This window comes from Eleginops maclovinus, chromosome 17 (assembly GCF_036324505.1).
Source record: "Eleginops maclovinus isolate JMC-PN-2008 ecotype Puerto Natales chromosome 17, JC_Emac_rtc_rv5, whole genome shotgun sequence".
Lineage (NCBI taxonomy): Eukaryota > Metazoa > Chordata > Actinopteri > Perciformes > Eleginopidae > Eleginops > Eleginops maclovinus.
The window spans coordinates 17,539,518-17,557,144 of record NC_086365.1 but is presented as its reverse complement, the minus strand read 5'-3'; the positions used below and the strand labels follow the sequence as shown (position 1 = coordinate 17,557,144).

The 17,627-nt window shown below is 45.3% G+C and overlaps 1 protein-coding gene across 1 annotated transcript in view; it reads right to left on the bottom strand.

Annotated features, from left to right (window-relative positions):
• Window positions 1–2,105: 2,105 nt before the first annotated feature.
• Window positions 2,106–17,627, bottom strand: part of LOC134879534 (protein-methionine sulfoxide oxidase mical3b-like) — a 30,777-nt gene continuing 15,255 nt past the window's right edge. The window contains exons 5-28 of the mRNA XM_063906085.1: window positions 14,103–14,360; window positions 13,912–14,012; window positions 13,306–13,563; window positions 13,086–13,201; window positions 11,998–12,124; window positions 11,731–11,803; window positions 11,505–11,652; window positions 9,193–9,380; window positions 9,056–9,114; window positions 7,999–8,193; window positions 7,825–7,914; window positions 6,593–6,661; window positions 6,355–6,496; window positions 6,210–6,277; window positions 6,093–6,135; window positions 5,775–5,934; window positions 5,564–5,700; window positions 5,034–5,497; window positions 3,685–3,903; window positions 3,520–3,613; window positions 3,183–3,233; window positions 2,999–3,098; window positions 2,635–2,787; window positions 2,106–2,523 (exon numbers count right to left, since the gene is read on the bottom strand). Coding sequence (XP_063762155.1) covers window positions 2,199–2,523; window positions 2,635–2,787; window positions 2,999–3,098; window positions 3,183–3,233; window positions 3,520–3,613; window positions 3,685–3,903; window positions 5,034–5,497; window positions 5,564–5,700; window positions 5,775–5,934; window positions 6,093–6,135; window positions 6,210–6,277; window positions 6,355–6,496; window positions 6,593–6,661; window positions 7,825–7,914; window positions 7,999–8,193; window positions 9,056–9,114; window positions 9,193–9,380; window positions 11,505–11,652; window positions 11,731–11,803; window positions 11,998–12,124; window positions 13,086–13,201; window positions 13,306–13,563; window positions 13,912–14,012; window positions 14,103–14,360 — 3,638 coding nt within the window. The 3' untranslated portion in view covers window positions 2,106–2,198. The remainder of the gene's footprint in view (window positions 2,524–2,634; window positions 2,788–2,998; window positions 3,099–3,182; window positions 3,234–3,519; window positions 3,614–3,684; window positions 3,904–5,033; window positions 5,498–5,563; window positions 5,701–5,774; window positions 5,935–6,092; window positions 6,136–6,209; window positions 6,278–6,354; window positions 6,497–6,592; window positions 6,662–7,824; window positions 7,915–7,998; window positions 8,194–9,055; window positions 9,115–9,192; window positions 9,381–11,504; window positions 11,653–11,730; window positions 11,804–11,997; window positions 12,125–13,085; window positions 13,202–13,305; window positions 13,564–13,911; window positions 14,013–14,102; window positions 14,361–17,627) is intronic.

Below are 17,627 nucleotides of genomic sequence, written 5' to 3'. Positions count from 1 at the left end.
AGCGTCTCTACTTTAAAGAGTCCCCTCCCGCTGATGTTCAGGTGTGTATCAGTATGTAGCGTCTCTACTTTAAAGAGTCCCCTCCCGCTGATGTTCAGGTGTGTATCAGTATGTAGCGTCTCTACTTTAAAGAGTCCTCTCCCGCTGATGTTCAGGTGTGTATCAGTATGTAGAGTCTCCACTTTAAAGAGTCCTCTCCCGCTGATATTCAGGTGTATATCAGTATGTAGAGTCTCTACTTTAAAGAGTCCTCTCCCGCTGATGTTCATGTGTATATCAGTATGTAGTGTCTCTACTTTAAAGAGTCCTCTCCCGCTGATGTTCAGGTGTATATCAGTATGTAGCGTCTCTACTTTAAAGAGTCCTCTCCCGCTGATGTTCAGGTGTATATCAGTATGTAGCGTCTCTACTTTAAAGAGTCCTCTCCCGCTGATGTTCAGGTGTATATCAGTATGTAGCGTCTCTACTTTAAAGAGTCCTCTCCCGCTGATGTTCAGGTGTATATCAGTATGTAGCGTCTCTACTGTTAAGAGTCCTCTCCCGCTGATGTTCAGGTGTATATCAGTATGTAGAGTCTCTACTTTAAAGAGTCCTCTCCTGCTGATGTTCAGGTGTATATCAGTGTGTAGTGTCTCTACTTTAAAGAGTCCTCTCCTGCTGATGTTCAGGTGTATATCAGTGTGTAGCGTCTCTACTTTAAAGAGTCTTCTCCTGCTGATGTTCAGGTGTATATCAGTATGTAGCGTCTCTACTTTAAAGAGTCCTCTCCTGCTGATGTTCAGGTGTATATCAGTATGTAGAGTCTCTACTTTAAAGAGTCCTCTCCTGCTGATGTTCAGGTGTATATCAGTGTGTAGTGTCTCTACTTTAAAGAGTCCTCTCCTGCTGATGTTCAGGTGTATATCAGTATGTAGCGTCTCTACTTTAAAGAGTCTTCTCCTGCTGATGTTCAGGTGTATATCAGTATGTAGCGTCTCTACTTTAAAGAGTCCTCTCCTGCTGATGTTCAGGTGTATATCAGTATGTAGCGTCTCTACTTTAAAGAGTCCTCTCCTGCTGATGTTCAGGTGTATATCAGTATGTAGTGTCTCTACTTTAAAGAGTCCTCTCCTGCTGATGTTCAGGTGTATATCAGTATGTAGCGCCGCTACTTTAAAGAGTCCTCTCCTGCTGATGTTCAGGTGTATATCAGTATGTAGAGTCTCTACTTTAAAGAGTCCTCTCCTGCTGATGTTCAGGTGTATATCAGTATGTAGCGTCTCTACTGTTAAGAGTCCTCTCCTGCTGATGTTCAGGTGTATATCAGTATGTAGAGTCTCTACTTTAAAGAGTCCTCTCCTGCTGATGTTCAGGTGTATATCAGTGTGTAGCGTCTCTACTTTAAAGAGTCTTCTCCTGCTGATGTTCAGGTGTATATCAGTATGTAGCGTCTCTACTTTAAAGAGTCTTCTCCTGCTGATGTTCAGGTGTATATCAGTATGTAGCGTCTCTACTTTAAAGAGTCTTCTCCTGCTGATGTTCAGGTGTATATCAGTATGTAGCGTCTCTACTTTAAAGAGTCCTCTCCTGCTGATGTTCAGGTGTATATCAGTGTGTAGCGTCTCTACTTTAAAGAGTCCTCTCCTGCTGATGTTCAGGTGTATATCAGTATGTAGTGTCTCTACTTTAAAGAGTCCTCTCCTGCTGATGTTCAGGTGTATATCAGTATGTAGTGTCTCTACTTTAAAGAGTCCTCTCCTGCTGATGTTCAGGTGTATATCAGTGTGTAGCGTCTCTACTTTAAAGAGTCCTCTCCTGCTGATGTTCAGGTGTATATCAGTGTGTAGCGTCTCTACTTTAAAGAGTCCTCTCCTGCTGATGTTCAGGTGTGTATCAGTATGTAGAGTCTCTACTTTAAAGAGTCCCCTCCCGCTGATGTTCAGGTGTGTATCAGTATGTAGCGTCTCTACTTTAAAGAGTCCTCTCCCGCTGATGTTCAGGTGTGTATCAGTATGTAGAGTCTCCACTTTAAAGAGTCCTCTCCCGCTGATATTCAGGTGTATATCAGTATGTAGAGTCTCTACTTTGGCAATGGAGGCTTCGTAAGCCAAAACATACAAAGCGTCAAATATTACATTTGATTTATTATTCTCAGTGAAAAGATGGCAGGATGAGAGGAGGTAAGGCCCACAGCTGATTTAAATATATGAATTTAATAGTTATTTAATTATTAAGGGAGATAAAACACATGCCGCCGGTCTGGCTCCAAGAGTCCACGCCAGACCGGGTCCAAATGAAGAACTGGACTTTCTGTTCCTCATGGCTCTCTCTTCAAAGGATAACCAGGTAATGATCCTCTGGTTCAGGGCCAGGTGAGACCCAGTCCCTGGCTCAGGACCCCCTCCAGGTCCTGGTCCTCCTGCCTGCCATGCAGCCGGTGCTCCTCCAGCAGAGCCACTAGAGAGTCTCTCTGCTGGACCACTTCTAGCATCTCCTGCAGGACCAGAACCTCCTCCAGCAGCTGGACCTCTGGCTTCAGGTGGTCTGCAGAAACATCAAGGTGTAATAAAGGTTAGCCCTTCAGAATAAAAGCATGAGGACCTGGTCTTAATACATTTTTTATTGTCTAAAAGGAAGAACAGGAAGTGGTTTCACCTTCCACGGCCATCCGGTCTCGGAGCTCCTGCTGCAGGCGGCTCTGCCGGTCCTCCAACTCCACCTCCCGGGCCCTGGAACACAGGTAAAACCCTCAGACCAGGAACTAACTGAACCTGGACCTGAGGATTCCAGAGGAACAAGAACCTTGACCTGTGAAACCAGAGGGACAAGAACCTCAACATAAGGATCCAGAGGAACCAACAGAACCTGGACCTGAGGAACCAGAAGAACAAGAACCTGGACCTGAGGATCCAGAGGAACCAACTGAAGCTGCACCTGAGGATCCAGAGGAACCAGTGCTTTCTGTATGTAAACCACACAGTCCTGGTTGTGCTGCAGGATTTGAAGGTCAGGTACTCACAAGATCATGAGTTCAGACTCATATCGGAGCAGGCAGTTCTTCTGCTGGACCAACAGGAACCACTGCTGCATCAGTGCCGGGCGGTCCAGTTTACCCAGACCTGAAAAGAGTATATCAGTTAACTACAATACTGTCTCTTTGGTGCAGGAGAACTGGTGTTGTGTTCTTATTTAGGGTCCGGTACCTGCTAGGTGAAGCTCCATGTCCTCGCTGTCGGAGGAGTCGCCCCAATAATCTGAAACACATTTAATCCACAGCCCTTAGAATCCCTTTTAGCGTTAAAATCTTCAGTATTTTGAGCTTTACTGGCATTAATAACCTTCCATACAGCACTCTCAGTATTTTGAGCTTTACTGGCATTAATAACCTTCCATACAGCACTCTCAGTATTTTGAGCTTTACTGGCATTAATAACCTTCCATACAGTGTCCTCAGTGTTTCTACCCTTTGTTCACAGACCCTCAGACAGTAGGAAGACCCTTCGTCGTGTATTTGATATATAGACAGGAAGTGAACAGTACCTGCTTCCCCCCTCAGGACCCTCTCCAGCCTCACCCCCCTCTCCTCGAGGTGTCTCTGCTTCTCTTCCACCTGCTGCAGCTGCCTCTGGATCATCTAAACAATCAAGAAAAACGTTGAAAGTCTCAAAGCCTCATCTTCAATATCTGCCCCCCCCCCCACCTCACCTGAGCTTGGTGCAGCCTCTGCAGCTCTTCCCGTCTCCTCCTCCCCCCCCCCTTGACCCGCCTCCTGACCTCCTTCGCCTCCTCCCTCCCCCCTTTCAGGAACAGCGCCTCCTTGATGCTGAGGACCGATGGCTCCTGGGGGAGAAACAGCCCCCCTGACACAAGAGGGGGGCAGGAAGTGGTCCGTCTTGGGGGGAAGGCGGCCCTCAGGGAGTGCCTCTGAAACAGGTAGATGCTATTTTACTATGGGGGGGGAGGGTTGCTGTACCAGGTTACCGAGTAAGGGGGGGGCTGTACCAGTTTACAGAGTAAGGGGGGGGCTGTACCAGTTTATAGAGTAAGGGGGGGGGCTGTACCAGTTTACAGAGTAAGGGGGGGGCTGTACCAGTTTACAGAGTAAGGGGGGGGGGGGGCTGTACCAGTTTACAGAGTAAGGGGGGGGCTGTACCAGTTTACAGAGTAAGGGGGGGCTGTACCAGTTTATAGAGTTGGGGGGGGGGCTGTACCAGTTTACAGAGTAAGGGGGGGGCTGTACCAGTTTACAGAGTAGGGGGGGGGGGGCTTTACCACTTTACAGAGTAAGGGGGGGGCTGTCAGTTTACAGAGTAAGGGGGGGGCTGTACCAGTTTACAGAGTAAGGGGGGGGGCTGTACCAGTTTACAGAGTAAGGGGGGAGGCTGTACCAGTTTACAGAGTAAGGGGGGGGGCTTTACCAGTTTACAGAGTAAGGGGGGGGGGGGCCTGTACCAGTTTACAGAGTAAGGGGGGGCTGTACCAGTTTACAGAGTAAGGGGGGAGGCTGTACCAGGTTACAGAGTAAGGGGGGGGGGGCTGTACCAGTTTACAGAGTAAGGGGGGGCTGTACCAGTTTATAGAGTTGGGGGGGGGGGCTGTACCAGTTTACAGAGTAAGGGGGGGGGCTGTACCAGTTTACAGAGTAAGGGGGGGCTGTACCAGTTTACAGAGTAAGGGGGGGGGCTGTCAGTTTACAGAGTAAGGGGGGGGCTGTACCAGTTTACAGAGTAAGGGGGGGGGGCTGTACCAGGTTACAGAGTAAGGGGGGGGGGCTGTACCAGTTTACAGAGTAAGGGGGGAGGCTGTACCAGGTTACAGAGTAAGGAGGGAGGCTGTACCAGGTTACAGAGTAAGGGGGGGGGCTGTACCAGGTTACAGAGTAAGTGGGGGGGGCTGTACCAGTTTACAGAGTAAGGGGGGGGGGCTGTACCAGTTTACAGAGTAAGGGGGGGGGGCCTGTACCAGTTTACAGAGTAAGGGGGGGCTGTACCAGTTTACAGAGTAAGGGGGGGCTGTACCAGGTTACAGAGTAAGGGGGGGGGGGGGGGCTGTACCTTAATGGCGTATGCTCGTTTGAAGGCCAGAGCGTGAGGAACGTACAGCGGGTCGTGGTTCTCCTCCTGGTTCTCCTGGTTCTCCTTCACTGAGACCCTCTGGAGGTCGGAGGTCAGTTTGGACAGGTGTTTATCAATGACATCATCACTTGTAGCTGTCCTGTGATTGGCTGAAGTCTTTTCCTGCACCCTGTCGGCAGGAAAAAACGTCCTCCACAGAGTTGAGGCCCCTCCCCCTCTCACTTGTCGAGGGGGTGGAGCCTCAGTGATCCCCGCCCCCTCTGTCCCTGAACCCACGCTCTTATATGGCGGCAGCTCTGGGGTGATGGCGTCAAACGAGCTCCGCCCCCTGAGAGCGGTTTCTATGACAATGGCATGTGTGGCTGGAAACAGGTCCTCATCGGGGGCGGAGCCATGTGCTTGGGGCGGGGTCTCAGGCTGAGCTGTTAAGTCACTTCCTTCGGCTGAGGACATAAATAACAATTACATAAAGTCAATAAGCAATGATTTAACACAATGCAAACCCTCACCGTCACTGGACTCCTGTTCACTGCCCTCCTCCTCCTCCTCCTCCTCCTCCTCTCGAAAGTGTTCCTTCAGAGTTTCACTCCATGAAGTTTTGTATTCTGAAGTCCCACTGCTGCTCTCCCCCATCCCCGACTCTGAACTGAATACAACATTCACAGTTTTTCAGTTGGGGTATATTATGTTATCCAGGCATTGATGACCTTCCATACCCACCTGGCTTTGTGCATCTCATCCTCCAGGCTGAAATTTAAATAATGCATCAAATCCTCCTCGTCCTCGTCCTCTTCCTCACTCAGCTCCTCCTCTTCCTCTCTGGTCCAGTGGGGGGGATCCTCCTCTTCGCTCCTCTCTTCCCTCACCCTCACAGAAACAGCTGCCGACACACACACACACAACACACACACACACACACACACACACACACACAGAGACACACACTCACTGAAGCCCGCCACATGGTGGTGCTCAGAGACCACCATAGACTGAGAAACAGGAGGGGGGCAGGTGAGACATAAACTGGGGGGGGCTCACCTGAGGAGCGCCGGCGCCCCGAGAGGGGAGGGCCCAGAGACACCTACGGAGAAAACAAACACACCTGTGATCATACAGACTTTAGATGTGAAACTTTATTGGACGAGAGTCTCTTACGATGGACACTCGGTGGGGGGGGGGGCGGGTCCTCACGCGGGGGTCACAGTGCAGACAGTAAAACCTCCCTGAAACCACAAAAGAAGAGGAGCGTTATATCATGGATATTTAAAGAGAACAACAACAACAACAACAAGGTGCTCACGTAGTTGCGGGTCGTAGTTGTGCCCCCCCCCCCTCAGGGTGCCACTGCAGCTGAAACACAGGAAGCAACTGCGATGGAAAAACAGACCCTCAGCCGTCTGCAGCTGCATCAGGTAAACCCGTCCCCCACAGAAGACACACACCTGAGACAGGGGAGAAACCGGGGAGAGACAGGTGAGATACAGACAGGGGAGAGACACACAGGTAAACAACAGTACCCATAATGCACTGCAGTGTACCTGCTCCTGAGACTTGATCTTCTCTCTGAACCTGAAACTCATCTGTTCCTGTTGAGGGGTCCTCTTCCTCTGAGAGACAGACAGGTGAGACAGACAGGGGAGAAAGACAGGTCAGGATTGGACTAGTAAAGGACAGGCGAGACAGACAGGAAGCACTATGATCTGATCGGCACCAATATCTTTTGCCCCTTTCCCACCAAACCGGATCTGGTTCAAGATCCGATCTTTTGCTTTCCTGGAGTTTTCTGGTTCTAGCCAAGCCCCCAGGAAGTTCTCCGGACTTTGAGAAAATATTCGTAGTGGCCAAACTCCGGGTACTGCAACCTATCAGTCCGTGACGTCACCCCGGCCCAGAAAGACTTTTCCCCATTGACTTACATTGGGAAAGAGACGTCTGTAAATCGGTGGATTTAAAAAGAAATCTACCTAAACTGCCCAGTATGAACCCTTTTATAGCCCTTATTAAAAACATTAGGCCCTAAAGTTGTAAAATGCGCTAAAAGCTGAATCCAGTTGTTTTCTCTCCCCATTCATTCTAGTGAGCCAAGAGCGTTAGATCGGGGGCGGGGCTTACGGGGAAACTCAACTGCACATGCTCTATCCTCTGACAGCCAGACATGATGGGAAATTTGTGAGGTTTTGCTCTCGAGAATTTCAAGCCGATTCGTCTTCATGCACTAATGAGCAGCTCTCATAGGAATGAACGAGGCCCCACCTCCAACGCTGTCTCCTGTTCTTATTATACATCCATGGTTCTAGTCTGTAGCACGCCTTGGGTTTCCACCGCTCAGAGGCCGAGTGGAGCTCGAGTGGAGCTGCGTCATTGCGTCGTGGTTTGCGTCATGACGCCACCGTTTAAGTGCCCTATTATGACCCGCATGGCGTTTTACGTCGCTGATTTTCTCCCCCACACTCCGCTCACAACAACAACACTGCGTCGGGTCGATGCTCGTGTAGTTTTTAATCATACACGGCCAGACTGAATTAAAGAACTACTTCTCCAACCTGATGCTTCTCTCCAGAGAGCCGTTGTTCAGCGGCATTTACCGGCGCTGCAGTGCTGCTCGTCCACCAGCGTTTATTCTCCTGTTAACTCACGGCAGTGTTCACTGAAAAGTATTCACTGTCTGACTGTCACACGAGCTGCTGATGCATATCCAGCTCCAGCTCAGGATTGGTGGAAAAGCGGTATTTGGGTCTCTACTGTTCACACCACTGGTTCTACTGTTTACCGGTTTCCATGAAGCCTTAGGCGGAGCTGTATCAGTGGGACCATCTGCAGATGGGGACAGCTCCTCCTCTTCCTCCTCTTCCTCCTGCTGCTGATGGACCACAGACAGCCTCAGGTTGAGTCAGGACAGGTAACATCGAGGTGTTACAGGCTGGATATGTGAACAAAGCCTCACCTGAAGACGTGAATCAGAGGAAGAAGAAGCTGGACTCCAACAGGAAGTAGAGTTCTTATCAAGCTTTGCCTGCAGCCGATTGGCCAGCTGACGTACTTTGGCCCCACCCACCTGCGACTCATCACCAAAATCGACCTGCAGATCTCGACCCTCCGCACTGGAACTCCTCCTTTTACCAAGAGGGCCTTTCTGCTCCTGCAGACACAAGGAGTGTCAACACCTCATACAAACAGGACAACATGAGGACAGGCAGGGTCAACACCTCATACCGGACAACATGAGGACACCAGTGTCAACACCTCATACCGGACAACATGAGGACACCAGTGTCAACACCTCATACAGGTTTACATGGGGACAGGCAGGGTCAACACCTCATAATTGACAACAGTGACATTAAAGGGATAGTCCAGCGAAAATTGACCCCAGGGTCTTCTTCTGCATGAAAGCTGATCCAGTGAGCCCTCCGGAGAGTTTCTCTCGTTCATCAACCAGTATTGAGCTTGCCCAGAAGAACTGGGAGCAACGCTAATATCCCAAATGACCTACAGTGCATTCGATCGGGGCAGTGTGCAGAACGCTTCGGAAACGGCATTTTTTAACCAGTAACATTGCTCGAAATAGCACCAAACCTCTGCAGTAGCATGACTAGGGTCCCTACACATAAAAGGGAGCACCAGCAATGTAGTTTGCAAACCCAAAGTTTATTAAAAGGAACTGTTTTACAAGACTCACCAGCTGCCCCCCATACCGGCTCCTCTCCAAGGAAAGTCCACACAAGTCGATTATCGAATGCACCGGAGTTCAGTTCAAGGAGGAATGTTTTGGATGTACCATTCCAATGAAAGGGGTTGCATGTAAGTTACAGGCAACCCCTTTCATCTCCGTGTCAACACTCACTAGATTTCCATGGAATGGAATGGAGGAAAGAAACTCTCCAGAGGGCTTACTTGATCAGTTTTCATGCAGAAGAAGACCCTGGGGTCAATTTTCGCTGGACTATCCCTTTAATGTGAAGCCTGGCAGAATAAAGACATTTGGAGGGTGTGTAGTCCACCTTTAGGTTCCTCTTGCTCGAGGGACTGAGTCTGCTGAGCAGCGAGGGGAGGTTCTCGCCTGCAGGACACACGAAGTAAACATGTGAGGAGTATCTGGATTTGAAGATGGACTAACAGGACCAGGTCTGATACTCACCAGCAGGGGGTGCTGTGTGCAGCCGCTGATAGAACTGGCTCAGGAACATCACCATAGAGAGAGAGTCCGGACCGCCCAGCAGCTCCTCCTCCGTCATCACCGGGACAATCCGGAAGAAACGCCGGGACAGTTCCAATGCCAGCCTGAGATTTCCCTCCTCAGAGGACACGTCCAGGGACTCAAAGTCTCTAAAGACACATAAAAGTCAGAAGACACGTGTTTACATGATATAGATATAGATTATATAGAATACTGTTTACATGATATAGATATAGATTATATAGAGTGATGTTTACATGATATAGATATAGATTATATAGAGTGGTGTTTACATGATATAGATATAGATTATATAGAGTGGTGTTTACATGATATAGATATAGATTATATAGAGTGGTGTTTACATGATATAGATATAGATTATATAGAGTGATGTTTACATGATATAGATATAGATTATATAGAGTGATGTTTACATGATATAGATATAGATTATATAGAGTACTGTTTACATGATATAGATATAGATTATATAGAGTGGTGTTTACATGATATAGATATAGATTATATAGAGTGATGTTTACATGATATAGATATAGATTATATAGAGTGGTGTTTACATGATATAGATATAGATTATATAGAGTGATGTTTACATGATATAGATATAGATTATATAGAGTACTGTTTACATGATATAGATATAGATTATATAGAGTGGTGTTTACATGATATAGATATAGATTATATAGAGTGATGTTTACATGATATAGATATAGATTATATAGAGTGGTGTTTACATGATATAGATATAGATTATATAGAGTGATGTTTACATGATATAGATATAGATTATATAGAGTGGTGTTTACATGATATAGATATAGATTATATAGAGTGATGTTTACATGATATAGATATAGATTATATAGAGTGGTGTTTACATGATATAGATATAGATTATATAGAGTGGTGTTTACATGATATAGATATAGATTATATAGAGTGGTGTTTACATGATATAGATATAGATTATATAGAGTGGTGTTTACATGATATAGATATAGATTATATAGAGTGGTGTTTACATGATATAGATATAGATTATATAGAGTACTGTTTACATGATATAGATATAGATTATATAGAGTGGTGTTTACATGATATAGATATAGATTATATAGAGTGGTGTTTACATGATATAGATATAGATTATATAGAGTGGTGTTTACATGATATAGATATAGATTATATAGAGTGGTGTTTACATGATATAGATATAGATTATATAGAATGGTCTTTACATGATATAGATATAGATTATATAGAGTGGTGTTTACATGATATAGATATAGATTATATAGAATGGTCTTTACATGATATAGACATAGATTATATAGAGTACTGTTTACATGATATAGATATAGATTATATAGAGTGGTGTTTACATGATATAGATATAGATTATATAGAGTACTGTTTACATGATATAGATATAGATTATATAGAGTGGTGTTTACATGATATAGATATAGATTATATAGAGTACTGTTTACATGATATAGATATAGATTATATAGAGTGGTGTTTACATGATATAGATATAGATTATATAGAGTGATGTTTACATGATATAGATATAGATTATATAGAATGGTGTTTACATGATATAGATATAGATTATATAGAATGGTCTTTACATGATATAGATATAGATTATATAGAGTACTGTTTACATGATATAGATATAGATTATATAGAGTGGTGTTTACATGATATAGATATAGATTATATAGAGTGATGTTTACATGATATAGATATAGATTATATAGAATGGTGTTTACATGATATAGATATAGATTATATAGAGTGGTGTTTACATGATATAGATATAGATTATATAGAGTACTGTTTACATGATATAGATATAGATTATATAGAGTGGTGTTTACATGATATAGATATAGATTATATAGAGTGATGTTTACATGATATAGATATAGATTATATAGAATGGTCTTTACATGATATAGACATAGATTATATAGAGTACTGTTTACATGATATAGATATAGATTATATAGAGTGGTGTTTACATGATATAGATATAGATTATATAGAGTACTGTTTACATGATATAGATATAGATTATATAGAGTGGTGTTTACATGATATAGATATAGATTATATAGAGTACTGTTTACATGATATAGATATAGATTATATAGAGTGGTGTTTACATGATATAGATATAGATAATATAGAGTGATGTTTACATGATATAGATATAGATAATATAGAGTGATGTTTACATGATATCCGGTCTGTGTTTGTGGATCAGAGCACACAGAGCCAGGCCACTCCTCCAGGAAGTCGTCAGGTCGCTAATGGCGACGCCACGGTAACCGCGGGTCTGCTCCTGACACCAGGAGAGCAGCTGATTGGTCGGACAGAAAGAACCTATCAGAGAGGAGGACACAGGCAGCAAATCACAGCACAGCTCATAGTGATGTCATTAGTAATTAAGCCGCTACTCACCCTTTCTGACAATGATGTCATCACTGTTAGGGTGAAGCCCCGCCTCCTCACCTGTGTCCAGCAGGTGCCTCACCTTAGGGGCAACAAATCCTGTTTATTAATATCCCCGCGAAATACCTCTAATAACCTGTTGGAACGTGTGTGTGTGTGTGTCTGTGTGTTTGTGTGTGTGTCAGTCAGTCAGTCAGTGAGTCAGTGAGTCAGTGAGTCAGTGAGTCAGTCAGTCAGTCAGTCAGTCAGTCAGTCAGTCAGTCAGTCAGTCAGTACCTGCTCAGGTGTGATGGCCCTCAGCTTGGGGTTCAGGTATCTGGTTTGGGGGTCGATGGTGAACCGGCTGAAGTTCCTCTGCAGGTTCTCAGGAGTCGACTGAGGGAGGAGGCGGTACAGACTCTCTCTGGGGGGGACATTTATTTATAATGTGATACTGTGTGTATTTGTACGTGGGTATTTATATGTGTGTATTTGTACGTGTGTATTTATGTGTGTATTTGTACGTGTGTATTTATATGTGTGTATTTGTACGTGGGTATTTATATGTGTGTATTTGTACTTGTGTATTTATATGTGTGTATTTGTACGTGTGTATGTCTATGTGTGTATTTGTATGTGTGTATTTATATATGTGTATTTATATGTGTGTATTTATATGTGTGTATTTATATGTGTATTTATATGTGTGTATTTGTATGTGTGTATTTATATGTGTGTATTTATATATGTGTGTATTTGTACATGTGTATTTATATGTGTATTTGTACATGTGTATTTGTATGTGTGTATTTGTATGTGTGTATTTATATATGTGTGTATTTGTACATGTGTATTTATGTGTGTATTTATATGTGTATATATGTAAGTGTGTATTTATATATGTGTGTATTTATATGTGTGTATTTATATATGTGTGTATTTATATGTGTGTATTTATATATGTGTGTATTTATATGTGTGTATTTATATGTGTATTTATATGTGTATTTATGTGTGTATTTATATGTGTATTTATATGTGTATTTATATGTGTATTTATATGTGCGTATTTATATATGTGTGTATTTATATGTGTGTATTTGTACATGTGTATTTATATGTGTATTTGTATGTGTGTATTTGTATGTGTGTATTTATATGCGTATTTGTATGTGTGTATTTATATGTGTGTATTTATATGTGTATATATGTATGTGTGTATTTATATCTGTGTATTTGAATGTGTGTATTTATATGTGTGTATATGTACGTGTGTATTTATATCTGTGTATTTATATGTGTATATATGTAAGTGTGTATTTATATGTGCATTTGTATGTGTGTATTTATATGTGTGTATTTGTATGTGTGTATTTGTACAGTACCTCTCTGCCAGGACCTCCAGCGGCGCCGCCCCCTGAGCCCGTCTGCAGATCATCCAGGCCGAGTCCAGCGCCGCCAGAAAGCCCCGAGCGATCCCAGTCCCCATCGGCCAGAAGGGCTGCACAGCGGGGGGCAGAGGTCATTCAGTGTATACCTGTCTATTTGCCCATCTCACCTCCAGCAAACTGTCTCCCCCCACCTTTCTCCCCCAGCCCGTCTCACCTCCAGCAGACTGTCTCCCACCAGTGAGACCAGCAGCTGGTGCCCGTGGCTCTGGCGGATCATGGCGGCGTGTTCGGCGGCAGACATGCTGGTGAAGTCGAACATGGCGACGTCCGGTTGGTTGTTGTGGTTTAAGGAGAACTCCAGGGATGGCAGCTGCTGATTGGTGGAAAAGTCTGCAGCCTCGCGGGCGAATGCCTGCAAGGCATGCTGGTCCACATTGGACCGGGAGAGAAGCAGTCCGGTGTCTGCAAAGTCCTGATGGAGGAAGAATCATTACACAGGAGTTCATTCACCTTAATGATTCATTAACAAGTAACTCACCTTAATGACTCTTTCCTCTTATGATTCACGTGTTAATGACTCTTTCATTGTTTTGTTAATTAATGTGATTCACTGATAATGAATATTTTACCTGTTTAATGACTCTTATCTTATCTGATTCACTGATAATGACTCTTAATGACTCTTTAATCTTCTATGATTGATCTGTTAATGACTCTTTTATCTGTTTATTAACTGGATGGATGGACTTTTCAATCTGGTGTAATTTCTTTGTTTATTGACTCTTTTCTATTGTGAATCATCTGTTAATGAATCTTTTACCTGTTTAATGACTCCTTTCCCCAGCAGACTCTGTTTCTTTGCCGTCATCACAAAGTAGTGCGTGTCGTCTCTGTAGTAAACAATGTTTTCCAGATCGATCCCTGAAACATCCAGATATTAAAGAATGGTATGAACAATAGGGACATCAGACTGTAAATTCCTTGAGTTCAATTTGTGTTTCCTGCTGGTACCGGTTTCCTGTTGCAGATCCATGAAGAACCTCTGATTGAAGATGAAGGCAACACCGCTGATTTCCTCCACTTTGGCCTCTGCCGTCGTGTTCCTGTTCCTGAAGTTCGCTGTGATGGCGATGGCCAACTTCCCTCTAAAGTCTTTACGCCGGAAACCTGGGAGTGTGTTCCTGCGTCCGTCTGCTCCGATAACAACATCAAACTCCAGCTGATTGAGAGTGTGAGACTTCGGACTCACCTCCATCCTCCAGCCCACCTCTGAAGGTCAGACATTTAGGCAGGGTCAACACCTCATACTGTACAGACAGGACACCATGAGGACAGGCAGGGTCAACACCTCATATACACAGGACACTCTGAGGACAGGCAGGGTCAAAATCTCATATGGATAAGACAACATGAGGACAAGCAGGGTCGACACCTCATATTGACAGGGAAACATGAGGACAGGCAGGGTCAACACCTCATATCCAGGGCAACATGAGGACAGGCAGGGTCAAAACCTCATATGGATAAGACAACATGAGGACAAGCAGAGTCAACACCTCATATTGACAGGGAAACATGAGGACAAGCAGGGTCAACACCTCATACTGACAGGGAAACATGAGGACAGGCAGGGTCAACACCTCATATTGACAGGGCAACATGAGGACAGGCAGGGTCAACACCTCATACAAATAAGAACATTAAGACAAGCAGGGTCAAAACCTCATACAGATAAGACAACATGAGGACAGGCAGGGTTAACGCCTTATAAGCCCAGGACACCATGAGGACAGACAGGGTCAACACCTCATACAGACAGGACACTCTGAGGACAGGCAGGGTCAAAACCTCATTGACAGGGCAACATGAGCACAGACAGGGTCAACACCTCATACAGATAAGACAACATGAGGACAAGCAGGGTCAACACCTCATATCCAGGGCAACATGAGGACAGGCAGGGTCAACACCTCATATTCAGGGCAACATGAGGACAGGCAGGGTCAACACCTTATATCCAGGGCAACATGCGGACAAGCAGGGTCAACATCTCATATCGACAGGGAAACATGAGGACAGGCAGGGTCAACACCTCATATCCAGGGCAACATGAGGACAGGCAGGGTCAACACTTCATACAGATAAGACCACATGAGGACGGGCAGGGTCAACACCTCATATCCAGGGCAACATGAGGACAGGCAGGGTCAACACCTCATATTGACAGGGCAACATGAGGACAGGCAGGGTCAACACCTCATATCCAGGGCAACATGGGGACAGGCAGGGCCAACACCTCATACGGATAAGACAACATGAGGACAAGCAGGGTCAACACCTCATAGAGATAAGACAAAATGAGGACAAGCAGGGTCAACACCTCCTACCCAGGGCAACATGAGGACAGGCAGGGTCAACACCTCATATTGACAGGGAAACATGAGGACAGGCAGGGTCAACACCTCATACAGATAAGACAACATGAGGACAAACACGATCCACACCTCATATTGACAGGGAAAATATGAGGACAGGCAGGGTCAATACCTCATATCCAGGGCAACATGAGGACAGGCAGGGTCAACACTTCAAACAGATAAGACAACACGAGGACAGGCAGGGTCAACACCTCATATTGACAGGGCAACATGAGGACAGGAAGGGTCAACACCTCAAACAGATAAGAAACATGAGGACAAGCAGGGTCAACACCTCTTACCCAGGGCAACATCAGGACAGGCAGGGTCAACACCTCATACTAACAGGGCAACATGAGGACAGGCAGGGTCAACTCCTCATATGGATAAGACAACATGAGGACAAGCACGGTCAACACCTCATATGCAGGGCAACATGAGGACAAGCGGGACAACACCTCATATCCAGGGCAACATGAGGACAGGCAGGGTCAACACCTCAAAACACATGATGACAGGGAACACCTCAAATGAGGACAGGCAGCAGGTCAACACCTCATATCCAGGGCAACATGAGGACAGGCAGGTCAACACTTCAAACAGAAAAGACAACATGAGGACAAGCAGGGTCAACATTTCATACAGATAAGACAACATGAGGACAAGCAGGGTCAACATTTCATACAGATAAGACAACATGAGGACAGGCAGGGTCAAACACCTCATATTGACAGGGCGACATGAGGACAGGCAGGGTCAACGCCTCAAAAAGATAAGACAACATGAGGACAAGCAGAGTCAACACCTCCCTACCCAGGGCAACATCAGGACAGGCAGGGTCAACACCTCATATTCAGGGCAAATGAGGACAGGCAAGGTTAACACCTCATATTGACAGGGCAACATGAGGACAGGTAGGGTCAACTCCTCATATGGATAAGACAACATGAGGACAAGCAGGGTCAACACCTCATATCCAGGGCAACATGAGGACAAGCAGGGTCAACACCTCATACCCAGGGCAACATTAGGACAAGCAGGGTCAACACTTCCTACTGATAAGACAACATTAGGACAAGCAGGGTCAAAACCTCCTACAGATAAGACCACATGAGGACAGGCAGGGTTAACGGCCTCATACAGACAGGACAACATGAGGACAAGAAGGGTCAACACCTCATATTGACAGGGAAACATGAGGACAGACAGGGTCAATACCTCATATACAGGGCATGAGGACAGGCAGGGTCAACACTTCATACAGATAAGACAACATTAGGACAAGCAGGGTCAACATCTCATATTCAGGGCAACATGAGGACAGGCAGGGTCAACTCCTCATACCTATAAGACAACATGAAGACAAGCAGGGTCAACACCTCATATCCAGGGCAACATCAGGACAGGCAGGGTCAACACCTCATACTAACAGGGCAACATGAGGACAGGCAGGGTCAACTCCTCATATGGATAAGACAACATGAGGACAAGCACGGGTCAACACCTCATATGCAGGGCAACATGAGGACAAGCAGGGACAACACCTCATATCCAGTGGCAAATGAGGACAGGCAGGGTCAACACCTCATACAGATAAGACAACATAGGACAAGCAGGGTCAACACCTCATATTGACAGGGGGAAACATGAGACAGGGCAGGGTCAACACCTCATATCCAGGGCAACATGAGGACAGCAGGGTCAACACTTCAAACAGAAAAGGACAACATGAGGACAAGCAGGGTCAACATTTCAGACAGATAAGACAACATGGGACAAGCAGGGTCAACATTTCATGACAGATAAGACAACATGAGGACAGGGAGGTCAACACCCATATTACAGGGCGACATGGGACACAGGGCAAAGTCAAAAAATAAACAACATGGACAAGCAAGTCCAAAAACCCCCCTACCAGGCAAACATAGGACAGGGAGGGGCAAACCCTCATATTAGGGCAACTAGGGCAGGCAAGGGGAACATCATATTTCAGGGCAACATAGGGCGGGAGGGCAATCCTATAATAACAACAGAGGGCAAGCAGGGGCAACACCTCATTCCAGGGCAACATGAGGGGCAACAGGTCAACACCTCATCCCAGGGCAAAAATTTGGACAAG